Raw genomic sequence first — 23,162 nt, 5'->3', positions numbered from 1 at the left:
AGCAGGCTAATAGAGATAAACAGTGGCATATTGATTTAGTGGAAGAGTACACAACAGTGAAAAGCAGTGACTTAGAGCTCTGTGCAATATGGCAGTGAAAACTCTGGGTGAAAGACTACATATGTATGGTATGACACCATTTTTCATAAAAGTTAACAACAGGCGAAGTCAAACAATATATTGTGTGGGTATTACACACGTGATAAAATTATTAAAAACAATAAAGGAATGATAATCACAAAAATTAGAATAGTTGTTATCTCTGGTAGAGAAAGGCAGGTAGAAGGGATAGGAGAGGAGCAATGGGTAGATATATTATTGCTAATGTTTTCTTAAGTTGGACAGTGAATTCACAGGTGTTCACTATGTCATCAAGCTTCATAACAGGCTGTATTGATTTTGAAGAAATAAATGTTACATAAAGTTCTCGTTATCATTAACTTTAAATATAATAATATAAATATATATACTTGTATATTTATAATCTGTCATCTTCATGGATTAAATGAGAAAAACCAGAACATATTTCAATAGATGCCAAAATGGCATTTGGTAAAAATTCAATATTAAATCTGGATTAAAACTTTAGTTAAGTGGGGAATAGAAAGAAGAATTCTTTCTTAACATGATGAAAACTATCTTTATCAATCTAATAGCCAGTTAGCATACTTAGTAATTAGACAACAGAAATATCCTTTTATTTATTTATTTATTTATTTGCTTGTTTGTTTTTTTTTTTTTATTTGTGGCTGTGTTGGTTCTTCGTTGCTGCGCATGGGCTTTCTCTAGTTGAGGCAAGCGGGGGCTACTCTTTTTTGCAGTGTGCAGACTTCTCATTGTCGTGGCTTCTCTTGTTGCAGAGCGCGGGCTCTAGAGTGCAGGCTCAGTAGTTGTGGCACACGGGCTTAGCTGCTCTGCGGCACGTGGGATCTTCCTGGGCCAGGGATCGAACCTGTGTCCCCTGCATTGGCAGGTGGATTCTTAACCACTGTGCCACCAGGGAAGCCCAGAAATATCCTTTTTAATGTTAGCAATAAAATACACATGGCCACTCTCATCTCTGTAGTTTAATATTGTTTGGAGAATGCTCATTAATGTAATGAAAAAGAAAATTAACTAAAAGCCATGGATAATAGATAAGTGGGGGCAAATTTGCCAGTATGTGCAGATAAACCAAGTGAAAAACTATAAAAACTTACAGTATTTCCTTCAGTAAGGTGGTCAGTTCAGAAATAACTGTTTAAAAACCACTGGCTTAATAGTGGTAGGGTGGAGTGAAGAGGAGTTTCTTTTAAAATGGGAGAAATAGCAGAACATTTATAAACTGATGGGAGTCATCCTGTAGAAAGCAAAAGTTGATATGAGAAAGAGCAAGACTTGCTGGAGCAATGTCCTCGAGTAGGTTGGAGAGATGGGGTCTAATTGCTCAGAGGAGAGATTGGCTTTAGATACGAGCAAAGGAAGTTCTTGTATGGTAGCTAGTGGGAAGGTATGTATATGGGTGCAGGTTTTGAAATTCTTATTGTTTGTTAAACCATTTCTTTAGCTGTATCTCAAACCTAAAGTCAAAACACCTAGGCCAAAGTCTTAGCTTAGAGGTTAGCAAAGTGGCACACAGAAAGTGCCCAATAAGTGATATATATAATTTTTAAAAATCACTGGCCTCCCTAAGCACTAGCAATTAGGAGTTTCAGTGTAAAAATGATCTCATCTATGGTAGCAACAAAAAATTACAAAATACCAAATATTAAGTGTAGTCAAGTTATTCTGTCTAAAGAGCTGTAATACTTTCCTGATGGGTATAAGAGAATATATAAGGGGTAAATGGCAAGACTGTCCGTGGATTTAGGTTGGAAACTTTTGAAGTTGTCATTTATTCTTCCTAATTAATAATAAGATATCATATATACCATTATAATAATTTTAAAAATAAATACACAAACACAAATAGAAATCTGCAAAAGAAAATGAAATGCTATACACCAGAATGTCATTGCTTTACTAATTACCCTACTAATGAGATAGATTTGTTTATCTATATTTCCTAATTGTTCTATAAACATAAAAGAAATGTTTTGAGATGCCAAGTTTAAATATGTCAAGAATCTAGGAGAAAGGCTGAATATTCAAGGTTTCAAAACAGGTTGACAAGAAAAAGAGAAAGCAGGTCTCAAAGTTATCTGTACCTAGACACCAGCTAAATATCTTTCTAGTCAACTACTTAATGAGTTGCTTTGTCATCTATCAGTGGAGAAAAAGTTTTCTCCCCTCTGTGATCTGTCTCCCCAGCGGAAGGAAGGTAAAGGCAGAGTTCCTGGTATTATCAAGAACATGGGAGAAGAGGCCACTTTCCTTTCTGAGTTAACAGTTGACATTTTGGAACAGTGGTCTTATGAAGTGTCCTGGGAATGGGTCTAGTCTAGAAAGAATAGATTATGGGAATGAATAGTAGTAGTCAGTTGAATTTAAAAAGATAAGATTCCTAGGGAGCTTCAGGCAATAAAACTCAGAATGCAATAGAGAATGATTAAAGATAGCTAAATTGGGCTCACAGTGTTAGAGGGTTGGTACTTAATTAAGCAGCCATAGGAAAAGGGCAGTCTTTTATAGAACTTAAAAAGTTGAGAGTGTCTAGTAATCACTCAATAAGTTATATTGGGGATATCTTATCTTAGAGTGAGAATGTAAGGCATAGCCGTATTTATGAATATAGTAATACTCTACTAATCAATACTAAGAAATTCTTTCTTAATACTAATCTGAATGCATTTTAGTTTTCTCTTGATCTCATTGTATTAGTAATTCATTAAAGTCAGTTTTCACAGATTAGGAAGGAGGGACAGGAACTTGAGGTGTTCCATTTCCACTGAACAGTAAGATGATGCTGACATATTTCCACAGCTGTTTAAACGTTTTGTATTTGGCTGTAAAGAAAAACTTTCTACTAGGGATGCTTGGTGTTTTGTTTTACTTTTTCAGGAAGATATTGTTCTGTTCCTTCCTTAGAGAACTTGAAAAATAAGATAATTGTGAATCCAGGATTAATTTTGGATAAAGTCTTAAAACTTAACAATTTCAGAATCTGTAACATATATATATATATATATATATAAACTTTTTTCAAAAATATTTAAGGCGATTGAGTCATGAGGAGCCAAATGTCTCATGAAACCTAGTGATATGGTTATCTTTTTAAAGGGGCAATGCAATGAATTATTGCCAAGAGGATAAAATGTTTTGCTACCTTGTATAATTTCATTGTTCTAGAGGGACCCATGTTGTCTGCCTCCTAGCAGAATCAAATAACTATCTAGAAGATAATCAGTCAACAGTTTTATGATATAAATTATTAAAATACAGTAATTACCTTAGTTGTTCATATGTAAAATATCTTCACCCTTCCTTTACCAACATGTCTCTTTCTCTGTTTGAAGGGATGGGTTTTCTCGCTTTGCTAATGGCCCAGGCATACCATCCTTAAAAATGAATCATTTTTGTCCTGTATTTCTTACAATAATAAATCAATTGATCTAAGAGACTTCACAGGCCCTCTTATTTACATCAGAACTGCTAAGTCTCTTAGAAATGAGAATTGCAGTTTCTAATTTAGTTTTTGATCTACTGTGCATATCAATGTAAAATCAGAAATAGTTAAACTTCTTGAAGGCTTGAAGGAAATCAGCAAGTGAATTTGATGTATGAAAACTGAAAAGAAATAAATTTTCTATTGAAATGGATCCTACCTTAGGAACGTATTTTCAGGGTAGATGTTTGGAAAGAGATCTATAAAAATTAGAATACTATAGGTTTTATTCATTTTTCAAGACTATCTATAGCTTTGAAACACACAAAAAAACCCCACAAACTTTAAAATATTGTTTGCATTTATGAAGAGTGAATGGCTCCATAAGAACTCTCAATTCTATTTTGTTTCTTTGTTGTGCTATAGCTACTGAAGGCAGCATATTTTTAAAGGATAGGGCACTTGGGAAGCAAGGAGTATTTGCTACCCTTCTAGAGTAGCAGCAGGCATCTGTAAATTTTCAGCCTTCCATGGACACCTGTTGTGGCTGATTCATTCTTGTACCTTATCTCTGTGTATGTTGAGTTTGGAACAATTAGAAATATTGCTAGTCTTTTGGATTGTTTGTTTTCTCAGATAGCTTCTTTGGCTTTTATTTAAGCTAACACGTAAGTTTTGACCTTGAAGGTTTCTAGCCCCTTACTTTTGTAAATACCAAGAATTCAGAATAAGTATATTATCAGCTTTTTTGATTATCCACAGGGCGCTTATCAGTCCATTACCATTTTAAAATTACTTTAAAAATCAAATACATCATTATTTGCTGAGGAATACATCATTATTTGCATCATTATTTGCAAGCACTTTAGATGAGTTATCTCTTTAAACTCCAACAATCATATAGGGTGAATAATATCATTTTCCACATTTTACTGATAAGGAAACTGAGAATTAATGAGGTTAAGTTGTTTGCCCAAGGTAACAGATGGTAGATTCCAGAGCCAGCATTGGAAACTGGGCAGGATTGCTCCAGAGCCTGTAATCTAGAATACTAGATGTAGTCTGATTGCCCTGTTCCCTTGTCATCTGTGTGTAAAAGAGAAGTTCTCACTTTTTTCTTCTCAAACCATTGAGGTATACCCAACTTAGAACTGGAAATACAAAGGGATCCAGTTGTAAAGAAAGCATTTTAAAAAGGAAAGGGAGGACTTCTCTGGTGGCGCAGTGTTTAAGAATCTGCCTGCTAATGCAGGTGACACGGGTTCAATCCCTGGTCCCGGAAGATCCCACATGCTGCAGAACAGCTAAGCCCGTGCACCACAACTACCAAGTCTGCTCTCTAGAGCCCATGAGCCATGACTACTGAAGCCTGCGCGCCTGCAGCCTGTGCTCTACAACAAGAGAAGCCACCGCAATGAGAAGCCCGCGCACCTCAACGAAGATCTAACATAGCCAAAAATAAATAAATAAAACAAATAATTTTTTTGTTAAAAAAATAAAATAAAATACAAAGGAAAGGGAATAAGGCAGAAGGACACCATTTCCTATCTTTGGTATCCTTCAAATATTTGGCACTAATTCCCATCAAGAAATGGTACATAAGACTTCATATTTATACACATTCTTTTGTAATTGTCATTTAAGATGTGACTAAAATGTAATTAATAAAATGATATCCCCTGACTATCATACATCTTGTTGCTCTTTCTCTTTCCTTAACATGCAGCCATGTTTTGTGTCTTTGGTCCCCAGAGCCTGGGTTCTGTGATGTTACCACAGTGGCTGCCTCAGCAGTCCCAGTCCCAGTCCGCTCAACCAGAGCGGCTCTGACTCTATTTGTAATACATGGTGGGTTTCCCCATAAGATTTACTTTGAAAAAAGCATTCTGTAGCTTAAAAAATTTTTTTTAATATGTTGATGTTGAAAACAGAAAATTAAGAATTGAATTTATTTCCAAATCTATATGGAAATATTCTTCAGACTTAAATACAATTTATGTTATTGAACTTATAAGTTTTCATGGCAACATTGATTGAGTTGGAATGAAACCATGTGTTTTGCAAACTCTAAGGCCTGGGCCACTTTTACGAATTTATGTTAATCTTGAGTGTTCACATCTGTCAAGTACCAGTCTTCCTTCCTAGGTTTAAACAATCATTGCTGACTGCCATACATGACTTCTATTCCACCCATGTTTCACCAGCACTTCCTCCTGGCATATTACAGAAAGCTTTTCTCAAGACTCCAGTAGAACAAGGAGAGAAGATTAGCAATGAATTTGGAAATTGACATTCATACTTAAGATTTTTTTTTTCCTTGTAGAATTCAGGTTTGGGCTTTGTTTCTGAGAAACAAACCATTTTTTTTAAACAAAATTCTGCTTCCTACTTGACCAGGAGAATTGCTAAGTTTAGAATTATTTAGTGTGGTTTCCCTAAGTCCTTTAAAATGCAAAGTGCTTTTAAAGACGCTGGATCATATTTTCAATGGAATTTGGTAAGGCCAGAGTATTCTGTGAGTATTTTTATAAAGATGAAGATACTTTAAAAAAAAGAAAAATGTATAATATATAATAAATTTAAGTTCCACAAACCAGGCAGCCACTTGACCTAGGTTTGTGGGCTAAACATAGCACAAGGAGGTAAAAAAACTTTTTCATTCTGATGTTTGTACCACACAGTGCATGCTGTTTGGGATTTTTTTTTTTCTTCCTTTCATTTTGCTATTTATTTTGCCTGCTCTGCAGAGCCCTGGTTTTCCTCTGATCTACTTCAGTTATATCTCTAATTTTTTAGTAGTCCTGGTGTAAGTCTTCTCCAGAGTGAATTTAATCTAGTCCCAAGTTTCTTCAGATTAATCCAACAAATATTTATTAGGTATCTGTCATGTTCCAGATATGTATGAAAGTAAGACCATGGTCCTTGCCTCCAAAGAACTCATAGTCTAGTGGGGAGGAAGACACAAACAAGTACTTAGCATGCAGTAGAAGTGAGCCCAAGGTGCTGTGGGGACAGAAAAGGGAACCCATCTCACTGGGGAAGGGAAAGGCTCCTGAACTGAGTATTAAACAAAGGATAAGCTAATGCAAGCCAAGACAAGAAGTGGAGACATCAAATACAAGGTGGAGAGTGAGGCCCAAGTCTATTGGGAAGGAACCACATGTGTCCTATGAAATCTTAACAAACTTCTCAGATTCTCTTGGTGGCTCTCTCACTTTTCTTCTAAAAGGTACTTTGGCATTTAGCTCAGTTTTGCAGTCACTTTTAAATACAAATTTTCTGTTCTCTCACACTCCACAGTCTGTATACCTTTTCCCTGTTCTCTAGTATCTGCTATTTGCATCTTTCCCCTGCCACTAACTGTCATCCCCCACTTTTTCCTGGAAATACCGAGCTACCAGCCAACTACACCCAGCCACCTGGGCCCTTTTAAATAATTTTTGGCCGTGAAGTTACAAAATGAGTCATAACAAAACTCATTTTGAAGCCCCTTTTTAGCTGGTGAAACCAGCATTGGTCAATTGTATTTTAGTGCACTTAGCTAGTATGGATTCAGTTACATTAAGGTACTCATCATCATATCCAAGAATAAATATACACACACATACATACACACGAGTATATATACACATACATGTATATATGTATATGTGTATGCACACACACACTCAAACAACTCCATTCTTCCAGGGGAAAATGCCTTGGTATCATCCTTGATTTCTCTCTTTCTTTCATTCCTCGCAGTCAGTATGTCTAGGAATCCTGCTGCCTCTGCGTGCAAAATATATCCCGATTCCTCCACTTCTCCCCATCTCCTGTTCGAAGCCCTCATCATCTCACTCCTGAATTTCTGTACATATATGCCACAATGGCAGGGATCTTTGTGGTTTTATTCATTAATGTGTCACAGAAACCTAGAATAGTGCCTGACACAGCAGGCAGTCAGTTAATATTTGTGGAATAAATGAATTAAATGAACAAATTAATCAATCAGTGTCACCTTGGATGACATTGACATATGTTGGATATACCAACATTTAGAAGGTTGGTTTCATATTAAAGAGAACCATATTAAGAAAGCCAAAAATTACTCAAGGCAGTTTTTTTCAGTTTCAGTTATATAGCAGCTTGGGTGTATTTGACTTTTAAAAATTAGCACTTTACTCCTGTAAGGTGGTATTGCTTACTTGTAACCAATTAAAATTAGTTTTGAAATGTTGCCATCAATGATGTTATCCCCAAAACAGCCATAAATATAAAAGAATACATTTTGGATGAGAATGCAGTTCAAAGGAATGAGTTTCCTGATAAGACTATATCCTATGGAAGTAACAGAACCAAGAAGTCTCGTTACTGGCCTATACTGTACTCTTTCATCGAGAATTTTTTAATAAGTTCTATTACTGGATTTAAGGAGCTACATGAAGCTTAATACAAAAAGCTATACTACTTTACTTTTTTCCACAATACTATACATCTTGCCAAAGAGGAAGAATGCAAGGAGATAAATGGACTTATTTTGTCCTGAATTATTCATATTAATTGGTACATGGCCTGCGTTTTTTGGATAACTGCCAATAGTTCCCTTTGTGCAGATAAATTTAGCATTTTGCACTACTCTCAGTAAAGTCTCTATCATGTGGAAATTTCAGATGTTTATGATATATGTGGGATCTTCTCCACTCCCTGTCATTCCTTGTCAATAGGAATATTTATCTCTTACTGATCTCTCTAATAGTTAAACTTGATCAATGCCAGTGAAAGATGCCCTCCCCTCCCCTCCCTAGTCCCCCACCTCCACCACAGCATTGGTTTCTACATCTGGACTGATCCGAGAGGGTTTTTTTTCCTTCCCCAAACCCATAATGTTAGGCCTAAACTCATAACCGCAGCTCTAGTTTGAAAAATAGGACTTGTGGCTTTCAGGTTGAGATTTCTATTTTCTGTTCTGATTCTAGGTTTATTCTGTCCCTAAACTCTGGAACCTGAACAGTACATTGAAATATCAATACATTTCTCTAGCTAAACCGAATTTTCTAGATTATTAAGAAATTACAAGATTTTTTTTTTCAGAAATTACAGATTAAAAGTCAGGAAAGGATTTGAGAACAATGGAGAATTCTAATGTTTAAGTGTTTGTAGCACTTTTTGTATCCAAACTAAGATATATAGTTTATCTATAGTAAAATAATAGATATTTTAGTCAAATAATATTAAGAGACAGGCTGGCCTCCTAAGATACTATAGGAATGGAAGAAGTGGGTTTTTGAGGTCATAAAAATTGGGAAAACACTATTCAGTATGAAAGAACCTACAGCAAAGTAAATGCTTTTGTTTAAGCTGGCATTTCCCAAACTTATTTGAGGATAGAACCCCTTTTTAATATAAGGAAACTTTTCAACATGCTTTATATTGGTGGAAAAAAAGCAGACACTTCAGTTCTAGTCCTGGCTGAGGCTTTAATCACCATTTTTATTCATTCAGCAAGTACATATGGAGTGACTCTGCCACACACTATTCAAGATGCTGGCAATACAGGGAACAAACCAGACAAAAGCCTCTGTCCTTCTAAGGATTATATTCTAGCCAGAGGAGAAAGACAACAAACAAAATCTGTAAGTAGTGCAGGTACTAAGTGCTTTAGACAAACGTGGAGCCAGGGTCAGGAGGTCAGGAGTACAGGGGTTACAATTTTATATAGAGACGTAACCTTGAGCAAGTCACTTAACTTCTCTCTGTTTCAAGTCTGTAAAATGAAGACATTCGACTAGATGATCTCAAAGGCCCTGCCAGCAGGTCTGCTTTAAGGACCGAGAGTTGTCATGTCAAACTCTGTGGTATTGCTGGGTCATGAACATCCATTGAGCATTTGCAGTCACCTTAGTAGAAAAGGCTGGATATTAGAACTTATAGAATTGCTGTCAAATAAAAGCTTATGGAAGTTTAAATCATTTGTAATACCCACAACAGAAAAAAGTGTTTATATTAAATAAATGAGGGAAAAAAAACCTTGATGGTCCTATTTTTTTTTACATCTTTATTGGAGTATAATTGCTTTACAATGGTGTGTTAGTTTCTGCTTTATAACAAAATGAATCAGTTATACATATACATATGTTCCCATATCTTTTCCCTCTTGTGTCTCCCTCACTCCCTCCCACCCTCTATCCTACCCCTCCAGGCGGTCACAAAGCACCGAGCTGATCTCCCTGTGCTATGCGGCTGCTTCCCACTAGCTATCTACCTTACGTTTGGTAGTGTATATATGTCCATGCCTCTCTCTCGCTTTGTCACAGCTTACCCTTCCCCCTCCCCATATCCTCAAGTCCATTCTCTAGTAGGTCTGTGTCTTTACTCCTGTCTTACCCCTAGGTTCTTCATGACATTTTTTTTTCTTAAATTCCATATATATGTGTTAGCATACGGTATTTGTCTTTCTCTTTCTGACTTACTTCACTCTGTATGACAGACTCTAGGTCTATCCACCTCATTACAAATAGCTCAATTTCGTTTCTTTTTATGGCTGAGTAATATTCCATTGCATATATGTGCCACATCTTCTTTATCCATTCATCCGATGATGGACACTTAGGTTGTTTCCATCTCCTGGCTATTGTAAATAGAGCTGCAATGAACATTTTGGTACATGACTCTTTTTGAATTATGGTTTTCTCAGGGTATATGCTCAGTAGTGGGATTGCTGGGTCATATGGTAGTTCTATTTATAGTTTTTTAAGGAAACTCCATACTGTTCTCCATAGTGGCTGTACCAATTCACATTCCCACCAGCAGTGCAAGAGTGTTCCCTTTTCTCCACACCCTCTCCAGCATTTATTTTGTCTAGATTTTTTGATGATGGCCATTCTGACTGGTGTGTGATGATATCTCATTGTAGTTTTGATTTGCATTTCTCTAATGATTAATGATGTTGAGCATTCTTTCATGTGTTTGTTGGCAGTCTGTACATCTTCTTTGGAGAAATGTCTATTTAGGTCTTCTGCCCATTTCTGGATTGGGTTGTTTGTTTTTTTGTTATTGAGCTGCATGAGCTGCTTGTAAATTTTGGAGATTAATCCTTTGTCAGGTGCTTCATTTGCAAATATTTTCTCCCATTCTGAGAGTTGTCTTTTGGTCTTGTTTATGGATTCCTTTGCTGTGCAAAAGCTTTGAAGTTTCATTCGGTCCCATTTGTTTATTTTTGTTTTTATTTCCGTTTCTCTAGGAGGTGGGTCAAAAAGGATCTTGCTGTGATTTATGTCATAGAGTGTTCTGCCTGTGTTTTCCTCTAAGAGTTTGATAGTTTCTGGCCTTACATTTAGGTCTTTAATCCATTTTGAGCTTATTTTGGTGTATGGTGTTAGGGCATGATCTAATCTCATACTTTTACATGTACCTGTCCAGTTTTCCCAGCACCACTTATTGAAGAGGCTGTCCTTTCTCCACTGTACATTCCTGCCTCCTTTATCAAAGATAAGGTGACCATATGTATGTGGGTTTATCTCTGGGCTTTCTGTCCTGTTCCATTGATCTATCTTTCTGTTTTTGTGCCAGTACCATACTGTCTTGATTACTGTAGCTTTGTAGTATAGTCTGAAGTCAGGGAGCCTGATTCCTCCAGCTCCGTTTTTCGTTCTCTAGATTGCTTTGGCTATTTGGGGTGTTTTGTGTTTCCATACAAATTGTGAAATTTTTTGTTCTAGTTCTGTGAAAAATGCCAGTGGTAGTTTGATAGGGATTGCATTGAATCTGTAGATTGCTTTGGGTAGCAGAGTCATTTTCACAATGTTGATTCTTCCAATCCAAGAACATGGTGTATCTCTCCATCTATTTGTATCATCTTTAATTTCTTTCATCAGTGTCTTATAATTTTCTGCAGACAGGTCTTTTATCTCCTTAGGTAGGTTTATTCCTAGATATTTTATTCTTTTTGTTGCAATGGTAAATGCGAGTGTTTTCTTGATTTCACTTTCAGATTTTTCATCATTAATGTATAGGAATGCCAGAGATTTCTGTGCATTAATTTTGTATCCTGCTACTTTACCAAATTCATTGATTAGCTCTAGTAGTTTTCTGGTAGCATCTTTAGGATTCTCTGTGCATAGTATCATGTCGTCTGCAAACAGTGTCAGCTTTACTTCTTCTTTTCCGATTTGGATTCCTTTTATTTCCTTTTCTTCTCTGATTGCTGTGGCTAAAACTTCCAAAACTATGTTGAATAAGAGTGGTGAGAGTGGGCAACCTTGTCTTGTTCCTGATCTTAGTGGAAATGGTTTCGGTTTTTCACCATTGAGGACGATGTTGGCTGTGGGTTTGTCATATATGGCCTTTATTATGTTGAGGAAAGTTCCCTCTGTGCCTACTTTCTGGAGGGTTTTTATCATAAATGGGTGTTGAATTTTGTCGAAAGCTTTCTCTGCTTGATGGTCCTATTTTTAATCTAGTGTGTACCTCAGTCCAGTGGAGCAACCTCTGCAGTAAAAGTACCAGTGGCTTTTAAGCAGATGTTAGCATGCCTCTGTGAGAAATTTGCAGCAGTGTGCACACTGCACTTTTGTCCTATATCCTTACGTAAATAGGAGGTCTGTGACTTGATATTGAAATGACCTTTCAGGCAGGATCCCAGTGCCACATGCCTGAACTTGTGTCTCAGAATAATTAGAAGCTTTGACTTACACATCTTGGTATACAGTGTTTATGTTAATTATAAATGTCTGAAAGTTTCCTGAAACTTTGTCTTCGTAGCTTTTTATCAGACAGACTGGAGTTTGGGAGGAGGGTTTTGGATTGTGGTCCTAAGCCTTTGATTTTCAGGCTCTCATATTTGGAATGAAAATTAAAATCTACATTTCGAGTTGCCCAGAACATGGTAGTATATTTTTATATTTTTCATTGTGAATAGGAAACTGTTTAGAATCATAGTCTTTGATACTTTTAAAATAATATTTCATTCTTAAGACATTTAGCTAAAAAAATTTCCAGTAGACCATGGGTTGCTAAATATAAAGGTATTCCCACTGACTTATAGGAAAAGCTCAAAATATTATAATTAAAATTGAGAAGTTCCTATCGTACAAAGGGATGCTCCTCCACGATTGTTTCTAAATCAGACCTCAGAATTTCTTTTCCCATGGTGATTAGTCCTGTCTCCAGAAGCTGATCCTATGCCCGCCAATAACAGTCATTTCATTTTAACTCCCTCTCTTCATATTCCGTATTCAAAGGCCAGTTTATAAGAAAATGCTTCGTAACCATTCTGGAAGAAACGATTGACTCCTATTTCACTATCTAGACAAGCTGTGGAATAGGTTCCTATATATTAGAGAGAGGAGCCATAAGTATCCACAAGTTCCTCTGAAAGTCTAGTCTCTGAAGTGGGGACTCTGATCCCACTTTAGCTCTGACCCTCCGCAGTCCTACAGGCTCTGGTCCACTCAGAGGTCCCCATAGTTTAGTTCTGAAGCCCCCACTCCTTCACCCCTCCTGCCTGCCCTAATTGTCATACACAACCTGCTCTTTCCATTAAGGCTTTGCCCCAAGGAGCCAAACTGTTAGGCCAGCTATAAACATAAGTACTTTTTGTACATACATTTCATTCTGAAGAGTATATTCAGATATTAATGCAAATAAAATTTGTATCTAATTTATACCATCTCCTTCAGGAAATTAGATATACTAAATCTATAGACCATATAATTTAAGCTTTTGAAATTTTAAAGATATGAAGATTGCTAGGCAACATCTTGCTCTCAGATCTTTTACAGGAAAAGCCTGAGATTAGGTCAGGCTGTACCATCTGCATTGCTGTTGATCTGAAAACCACAGAGGAAAGGAGATGTAGAAACTTAGTTGTGGCAACTCAGAACTTCATGTTCTCATCATTCCTTAACCTCCAACCCCACCCCAGCTCCTCGGCTGGAGAAAAATACCATGATACGCATCAAGATTCACCTTTGGGTTCCATGATGAACATAATTTTCCCTGATGCCTGCCCCTGCCCCTATCTGCTCACTGCTCACGTACACACCACAGAGTGGGACAGTGGGTTGGAGAGACTTCTGAGAAGTCCTGCTGTCATTCTCCATGCTGTTACCTCTTTTTTTCTTAAACGGGTACTTTTATTTCTTTAAAGATACCATTTCCCCCTCCACTTCTTCATTAATTTTCAGAAGTCAATAAAGTCAGAATTCCCTGACTTCTTTTCTACCTCTAGCTCTAATCCATAGTTTCTTAACTTGGGCCTTACTGACATCTTAGACTGGGTAACTCTTTGTTGTGGGACTGTCCTGTGTACTGTAAAGTGTTGGGCACTGTCTCTGGCCTCCAGTAGATGCCAGTAGCACCCTCCCACACCACATGTCCCCGGGGGGCAAAACTGCCCCTTGTTGAAAACTGCTGTTCTAATCTATGTGGGATACAAACTTTCAAACACTTCAGTGGGTATATAGCATGGGTTGTGTATTTTTTTTTTATTTTGTTTCTGTATGATCTGATTCTTTCCTGTTCTGTTCATTATGATATTTTTTAAATGACTATAGCTTTTTTTCTATTCAAGATTCTTTTAAAGAATAAGAATATGAAAGTATTCTATGCCCACCATCAGGCCAGACCCTAATGCTTTGAGTGGTGTGCATAGTAATTAATTCATACAAGGTATTTTTGTTATTAAATCCTCCAAACTTACACAAAGTCATTCTGTGTGTGTGTGTTTAAAAATGAAAAAAATGTATAGGAAGATAATTTTTCACCTTAAGAAGTATAAATGTTACTTAAGAGGAATCACAATTTAGATGATAAGAAAGGAAAAATCTACATTTAAATATTATAAAGGTTCGTTAAGAACTTTCCTGAATAAAATGCTCTGTTTAGTAGATGTCTGAGCTTAAGGACTCCAGTAATTAAGTTAAAAGTTTTCAGTGAAAGAATACCGAACATTTGTAGAATTTGAGTATAGACTCTAGTCACTCCTGCAAAATACAAAAAAACTATATGCTTCTACTTTTTTAAAATACAACTTAGAATCTCCCCAAACGGACAGTCTTTCATACTCTGATACGTAAAGTGCTCCTGCATTCCCAGACCTGAGCCGCACAGGAAGGAAGACCTTAGGCCTAAACTGAAGCCAGAGCCTGGCCTGGAGATGAGCCTACAACCACTGTGGAAAATCTCCCCAACCAGGTTCTGCAGATCTACAGGGACAGTTGAAGGGGAAGGTGAATGGAAGTTAAGTGAGTCATGGCTGAGGAAGGGATGTCATTCAAGTGTTCACACCTACATTACCTGTCTACCTCCTGTCCTAGACCTTAAGGAAGCTTTGGGCTACCGGGCACATCCCTTCTCTGACAGCAGAGCCCTGCTATTATTAGGAAAACAAAAGCAGACGTCAGTGAATGCTGTTACACCACCAGCCTGTGGACAGACTTGCTGTTCCCTTGCATCTCACACAAGCATTCCTTTGGCTCCTGCTCTGCTCCATCTCTATAGGATTAAGAAGTAAAACGTTCCATTTCATTTCACCAGTGTGTGTTTGCTGACTAGGTGTTCAGTTTGCATGCCCAATAAGACAGCCTGATGAATACTTACAGAGTAAATTAAGACTTGTTCACAAAGTTCCAGCATTTTAGAACTAGAGGAAATTTGGGGAAATAAAAGAGTAACTTTAGGGCCCCCCAGAGATATAATTTATAGAGTGGATAATTAATGTAGAAGCTTGTTACTCTAGCAATTAGAACTAATTTAAAAAGGGAGTCAAAGATAGTTTAAATTCATGAGTGATGGAGGATCTATGGAGTATTATCTAATATTCAACATTTTTGGTGAAATTTAGGCTCTCGAACTCTACATGGGTCTTCTGAATGAATCTCCTTTGAAAAGATGTTTACCTTTGACTTCTTTCTTTTTTCTTCTCCTTGTTCGTTCATTCCTTCAACAAACATTTATTGCATGTCTGCTATGTACCAGACACTGCAAATTGTCTCCCTTCTTAGCCTTCTTCACTCTTTTAGGGGGAGGGGTGTGGGATGGAGTTGGTGGCTTTAAATTATTTTCTGTGGATAAAACATTAGGAGTCTTTTTAGAGTGAGCAAATCAGAGTTGCAGGATGTCCTCAGGGCCAAGTAGAGTTCATACATGCTTATGCTTACTAGCATATTCATGAGTGATATATATATATATATATATATCTGGCAGCCAGTTAGCTCTGAGTCTTAATCTTCCATTGATGTAAAGGGCAGATTTGGAGGAGACGAAAGAGAATTAGAAAACACTTTCTCCCTCCTTGCTTGTCTGCTAAATTGCCAAGACCATGTATTTGGAGGCTGGAGAGCAGGAAGTCATATTTTACTTTCTTTCCAATGCATCCTATTCATAATTATCATCTAACACCATGGTGGCCCCTGTAGACCCAAGGGAAGAAAGGTCTTGGGAGCTGGGAAGAGTGGAGCAGTTGAAAGACAGAAGTTTCCAGTTCATTTATTCACAAATGTTTATTAAGCTCCTCCTATGTGCCAGGAAAATGTACCTGGTACAGGGGTTCAGTAATCGAGAGCAACCCTGTCCCTTCACTTCTGGGGCTTCCCATCTAGCAGAGAAACCAGACCTTGAGCAAGAGCATAGGAAACATCTGCCTGTTCCACAGTGTTGCCTGGGGCTCAGCCTTGGAGTGCCCTGCAGAATAATCTCTGTAGGCTGCTGACCTTGTTCTGTAAACATGAGGATGAGTACAAGAATCATAGGGCAGGGAGAAACACCCAGCTGCGTTTTGGTGTGAATGTAATTATAGTAGCCACCTTGTGCTGCTAGTTATTCTTCAAAAATATTGCTCCAAGAATTAAAATGAAATGCGTATGTAATAAGACAGCAAAAGGTTGGGATATGGACTCTATCTCGAGACCATCTAAATATCTAGAAGCTATTTAGCAGCGGGTCATGTAGCCAAAGGCAGAACCTGTGTATCTCAAAAGAGGAAGAGCTTTTTAGCAAGTTCACTAATAACTCTTCATGTGAACTGTAACCATTTTCTAGTTTGAAAAGAAGGGGGTTCCTCTTATAAACTAATTACTGAGCCGATATGATTACTGACACCTTAGGATAGAAAATGGAAATAAGAACGTGGTGAGTTAAAGCATGCTTGTCAGATTCCTTGAATGATTTGGTAATATAAATGCTATAAATTTAGATGCTCAAGAGGGCTTCAGTAAAAAATGAATGTCGCTTGAAAAACAGTTAAGTCAGTCATCAGATCATTCTATAGCAAATTTATAATTTGAGGTGTTTCTCTCTTTGTCCCCCTTTTAGCTTGTCAAAATCCCTAAAAATGATCCCCCCAACGAAGTGCATACCTTTAACTTCTATTTGTCAAATGTGGGTAAAGACAACCCTCAAGGCAGCTTTGACTGCATCCAGCAAACCTTCTCCAGGTAAGTGCGTTCCAAGGTATGCTGAAGGGAAAATGATTTTTCTTTGAGGGTTTTCTTTTTTAATTCTACAATAAAATACATGGTAGTCATTCCGTAAATATTTACTGACTTGAATGGTAGGGCTTATTTATTTATTTATTTGAGAAATATTGAGCACATACTATGTGCTAGAAATTATATTTGTCACTGTAGGATACAATCACAAAAATTTTAAGATTTTTGCCCTTGAGGAATTTTTAAAGTATAGATTTTATACCTATAAAACATGGTTTATTTTGTTTATTTTAATTAAAGACAAGTTTGAGGGGTTTTTAAATTTTTATTCACTGAATATAAATAAGAGTGCTTTATAGTATCCTCAGGACTCACACTCATAGATAAAGGAGGAAAATATACGTGTGTTTTATATATCCCCTTCCTCCTTCGCTGTGCAAGGCTTGTTTTAAGATAGGTTTTTAAAAATCTTTATTCTGCAGCAAAATGGAAACTAGAAATTAACCCCAGTATAGCAGTCATTTCTGATTTTCAGGGGAAAAAAGGAGGGAGGAAGACAAAAATACACACCCATAGCCCAGGGTACCCACTGGAACCCTTATCTACTTAGGTCCTCTGTAAACACTAAGCTACTTGTTACACTCTTCTTTGCTGTGGTTGTTTCTGATTAAAGAACGGCCCCTCGTAGGAGTTTGTTCTGCCTGTGGATAAAGACAAGGCCTTAGAGCCCCCAACCTCCCGAGAAACACTGACATTGGCCGAAAGTTCCCCAAGGCCCCCAGGGCCATCCATCCCTATCTCTCCTCTGTGTCGTACTTGAAACTTTAAGTGTTCGCTGTGTGGGGGAGAAAGGAAGGGAAAGCTGTGTTCCAAGTAAGCAGGGAAGGCAGAGATACAAAATAAGACACTTCACTGAGAGAGGTCTAAATTTCTTCTCCCATTTAAGGCGACTAAATAACTATTTGCTTTATCTTAATCTGCCATTTTCCCTGAGTATATGTTAATTTTGCTTTCTAAAAATTGCCTTCCCCCAAACTTACATTTTTTGGTATAAATTGCATGTGTTTTAGACTCTGTAGACTTTTCTGCACTGTCCACGGTGATAGCCACTGGCCACATGGGGCTATTTACATTTCAATTGATAAAAATGAAATAAAATTTAAAATTTAGTTCTTCACTCATACTAACTACATATTATAGGCTAAATATCCACATGGCTAGTGGTTCTCATAGTGGACAGCACAAACACAGAACATTTTAAATTGCAGAAATTTCTGTGGGACAGCATTGTAATAGATCATAGAATCACCAAGTACAAGGGTCCTCGGTGATTGTGTGGTTCCACCCCTTCACTTCACAGGTTGCATAGCTGGTTGGTTAGTGACTGGGCTGAATGAGAACTGAGTTCTAACTCCTACTTCAGTGTTCTTTACATACCACAGGGCACACCGATTTCTAATTGCGCCATTACCTGTAACACTTGTCTTAAGAGAATTATTTTAGTACAGTGAGAACATTTTGACATCAAACTGAACTATGTCCCATTAGGAATTTCATTAAGGAACTTTATTCCCTCTTCAAAACCAGGCCTATCATAGGTAATATGGTTTCTCCCTTACATCATAAATACCCTGTGTGTTTATTTCTACCTTGTTTGGAGAAAGATTTAAGGTCACTTTATAAAACTATACATGATGTGCCAACAGAAAAGAAACAATTATTGTGAGAACATTGTCATAAATACATTCGTATGATCCAAGTGTGGTATGAATATAAATTGAAATTTGCCATCATAAAAACAAAAGCACTCAGAGTTCCAGTTTTTATCCTGGCAAGAAAACCTTTTTATAATCTGGCTCTACCTTTTCTATTCAGTTTGATTTTTTATATTCCATATATCTTGTCTCTCATACAGTTGTGCAAGCTCCTTAAGGGCAGGGGCTTTCTTACACTCATTTTCCAGTCTTACAGTGTTGGCTGAGCTCCATAAATAGATGTTCAAAAAATATATATCAACTAGTCTCCTTTCTTATCTTTCTTTTTAAATCTCCTTGGGCCTCGCTTTTCTCATATGTAAGATGGTGGAAATCCTACACTCAAAAATTCCTTGAATCTGCCCATTCACAGGCCTAGTGAAAATACATAATACAGCTCTGTAACTAATGCATACTCAAGTATAGGAAACAGTGAGCTAGGCTAGAGAAGGACTGTAGGAACATTTATGCACATATGTCAAAGTATTTAAACTTTTAAGGTAACTAAGTTCAAAAGGGATGAGTGGAGAATTCTGGAGAGTACCTTCTTGCCCACAGGGTTTATAGCTGTATTTTGTTTTCATGTAAAGATCTGTTTCTTGACCTTGGATGGTGAAAACTGTATCTTCATTGTGATTGGCAATAGGTTCAGCTTATTCTCACTATGTAAATTACTTGAATCATAGAGGGAGATATTGAAATTCAAACTTCCTGCCACCAGACCTTCACACTGCAGACTTTTCTCTACTGCAGTCTTTTCTTCCTACTCATCCTCCCTCCCTACCCCTTCCTTTCTCTCCTTTCACTGGATTTTCAGCTCAAGTAGGCCTGATTAAAAAAGACAATAAAAACAAAAACCGGGCTTCCCTGGTGGCGCAGTGGTTGAGGGTCCACCTGCCGATGCAGGGGACACGGGTTCGTGCCCCGGTCCGGGAAGATCCCACGTGCCACGGAGCGGCTGGGCCCATGAGCCATGGCCCCTGAGCCTGCGCGTCCGGAGCCTGTGCTCCGCAACAGGAGAGGCCACAACAGTGAGAGGCCCGCGTACCGCAAAAACAAAAACCAAAAAAAACCCAAACCCGCCTCCCTTATACTCACTTCTGGACCCGAAGTCTGGCTTCAGTCCCCGGCATTCCACTGAAATATGCTTCTCGAAGAGAGCCTTTACCTCCTTGCCCATGAACCCAGGGGATGCTTATTGGTTCCTTATTATTCTGGACTTGTTGCCAACATTTCACACTGTGGACCACTCTCTGATTCTTGAAGTATTCTATTCCCATGGCTTCCATGACACACTGCTCTTCTAATTTCCCTCTACCTCTTTGGTCTCCTGTGGTCTTTTTATCTTCCTATTGATTATTTTAAATATTAGTGTTATTCACAGTCCATTCCCTCCTGAGACTGCTCCTTACTTCTTCAAAGTCACCAACCAGGTCCAACACTGAATTCATTTTCTCTCTCCCATCCGTACTCCGGTGTCTCACATGGCAGCTCCACACACCTAGTAACTTGGGCACAATCTTTAACGACCACCCACCCAACCCAGACCCCCAACCCCTGGCCATGGCTAATCTCTGACCAAATCCTGTCAATGCTGCCTCCTCACTATCTCTGGAATCTGTTTACTGTTCTGCATTCACACTGCCCTACCCTGGTTCAAGCCATTGCTTCTTGTCTGTAATCGTTCAATAGCCTCTTAACTGGTCTGCTTTCACAAGAGTGCCCCCTTCCTTCCAATCTGTTCTTCATCCAGATTGATTTTTCTACGGAATAAATGAGACTGTTTTCAGTCTCTGTTATTCTTGGGGAAAAGTCCAAAATTTATACTATGACCTCCAAAGCCCTGTGTGATGCACTTCTTATACCCTCTTTTCATCCTCACCTCTAATTGTTCTTGCCAGCTCCCTTTGGTCAAGGTGAAAACCTTCTCCTTGTTCCCCTGGGCCTGCACACATTGGTTATCCCTTTAGAACACTTTTGTCCTTCCCCCTTGTCTAGTTATCCCTCTAGATCAGCTCAATCACCACTTCCTCTAGGAAGCCTTTGCCTTGCCCACAAGTCCAGGTGAAGTACCTTCCTGGGGGTTCCCTGTTCCCTGTCACTTGTCACACTGCATCATAATTTCCAGTGTGCTCTCATCCTTGTCGCCCATTAGACAGAGAGCTCCTTGAAGGAGGGACTGCATCTGTCAGTCCTTGTCACAGCCCAGGTACCTCACACATTGCCAGGCACACAGTCTCTCTGCCCAATAAATATTTATGAGATGAACGAACTGATTTTTTTAAAATAGCATTTGTACAGACAGTTATTAGCAACTTACAAAAATTTTATCAACCCTTATTTCTTAGCATCATAACAAAGCTACTTCCAATTAAGTTTAGAAATAGAATATCAGAGCTGTAGTGACATTTTCATTACTTCTACATTCTAGTCTGTTTTAAGGCCATAATAATTTCTTTTTAAAATACTAGCATAACTGTTACCATAATCCCCTAATATTAGCATAATACTTTGAATACAGAGCCGTCTTCCTGGCCAGTGTTAATATTCGTGATTGTGTAAATAAAAGGTTTCTTTTTTTAATATTTCTGCAAAAATCTCCTGTCCAGTATTTTTCAGTATTTGCTATATCAAAAGATCATCTTATAGAGATTTAACAATGGTAAATATAAAGTTACAATTTTTTAGGGTATTTGGGTGAATAGTAATAAATTAAACTATGATATTTGGCAGTACTTTAGCCTTAAACTTAATATCTTATTAAAAATAAAAGGCATTATTACGGTGGGTCTGTTTCATCTAGTCAGTTCTAAAGCATACATATTATGGTTCCGTTAAAAGTAAACTTTTAACATTTCTCACATCAGTGGTAGGTAATTCTTTTAAAAATGACAGTAGAACTACAGTGCCCATCAAGACTCTGGTCTTCATTCCAAGTACTGATTCTTTTTTTTTTTTTTTTTTTTTTTCCAACATTTCATGGATTTGGTCTCTGAGATCTCATTTCACCCATTCTATCCAGAATATGGAAAAAAAAAATGTGATATCAAATGAAGAGGAGAAACTTAAAAATTTTTAAGTAAGCTTTACATTTTAAAATGACTAATATTAGTTATTTTGAATTGCAAAGTTATTATTAAAGCTGCTGGTTTTAGGATTATACAATTTCTGCTTGCCTTTATTATGCAAAATGTGGGACATATCTAACAAGGCACCATCTTACCTGACAGCTCTGGAGCATCCCAGCTCAATTGCCTGGGATTTATACAAGATAAAATTACAGTGTGTGCAACAAATGACTCGTATCAGATGACACGAGAAAGAATGACCCAGGCAGAGGAGGAATCCCGCAACCGAAGCACAAAAGTTATCAAACCTGGTGGACCATATGTAGGTTTGTATAGATACCTTTCTCCTTCTTGCTGATTGATTGGAATAATTCAAGATCACTCTAGGTAAATATCGGTAATATTACTTAATGAAAACACAGAAATTAGTTTTCAGAACACTTTGAAAAACATGGTCAAAAGTCATTTATTCTCTTCATACTGCTGATAAATTGAAGAGATTGAAAAGTTTTATTTCTTTCATAAATCCCAGATCCTCTACTGGCCATTTGTTATTACTTTACAATCCTGGGATCTGCTCAAGTTACTTTACTATGTGAGATTGTGATAGTGGTACTGTTGTGTTTTCTTTGTCACTGGATGATGTAATTTCAGTGGTGGACAGTATAGTTCTTATTTTGTACTTCTGGAGAGTTATTTTTATAGTAAAATCTATTAGTAGAACTTATGAGTTTTCTATTAGCAGAATTTCAAAGGATCTTTGCACAACAAGGAGTTTTTATTGCAAAAGTATTAAAACGTGCTTATAGCAAAGCATTAGGGTGATGCCTCTTTGGTACCTCAATTGTGATGTCTTCTCAATTATGGATCCTCATCCTCATCTCTCCATTAATTAAGAACCTGCCCTACCCCCATCACCTTTATCATCAGCTCACTCAAATATCCATCAAATCGAGGGGAATTAAGACCAGACCAGCAAGATGAGTCTCTCCTTTACGAGCAGTGACCCTGACAGTTTTAAAGAGTTAATTCACAGTGACTATTAACAGTAACAGAGAGAATCACGCAGAGTGAGGATGAGCTCTATGAGGCCTCGGTCAGTTTAATAACACAAGTCACTGGATAGTAAATGATGAAAGGATATTAATTTGAAAATGTAAATGCTAACAAAAAGTCTCTTGAATAACCAGATCCCTTAATCAACATCTTCCCATGGTTTGGTATAATTCTACTTCTGTATTTTCCCATTGCTGACCCAGCTACAATACATTCAGCTTTGAGAAGCTCCACTAGTATCTTTAATAAGTATTTCTTTGGAACAGAGCCAGTGCTCCTGGGACTTGGTGCTGAGCTTAGATACATTTAGTTTGGTTTAACAACAATTCATGGCTTCCTCAGGTATCTGTAC

The 23,162-nt window shown here is 37.6% G+C and overlaps 1 protein-coding gene across 7 annotated transcripts in view; it reads left to right on the top strand.

The window, feature by feature from the left end:
* ELL2 (elongation factor for RNA polymerase II 2) overlaps positions 1-23,162 on the top strand; it is a 75,619-nt gene that overhangs the window by 28,647 nt on the left and 23,810 nt on the right. For 3 of the 7 annotated variants that reach the window (XM_089909119.1, XM_022592448.3, XM_089909120.1), the window contains 2 exons: positions 16,817-16,938; positions 21,917-22,080. In XM_089909119.1, coding sequence (XP_089765245.1) covers positions 16,817-16,938; positions 21,917-22,080 — 286 coding nt within the window. The other 4 variants (XM_089909121.1, XM_022592465.3, XM_022592456.3 and 1 more) reach the window with 4 other exon arrangements.

This window comes from Delphinapterus leucas, chromosome 3 (genome assembly GCF_059928025.1).
Source record: "Delphinapterus leucas isolate spDelLeu-1000000601 "Yukka" chromosome 3, BTC_Dleu_Yukka2, whole genome shotgun sequence".
NCBI classification, from domain to species: Eukaryota; Metazoa; Chordata; class Mammalia; order Artiodactyla; family Monodontidae; genus Delphinapterus; species Delphinapterus leucas.
Note: the sequence above shows the minus strand (reverse complement) of the source record. Positions and strands in the feature narration are given on the sequence as shown.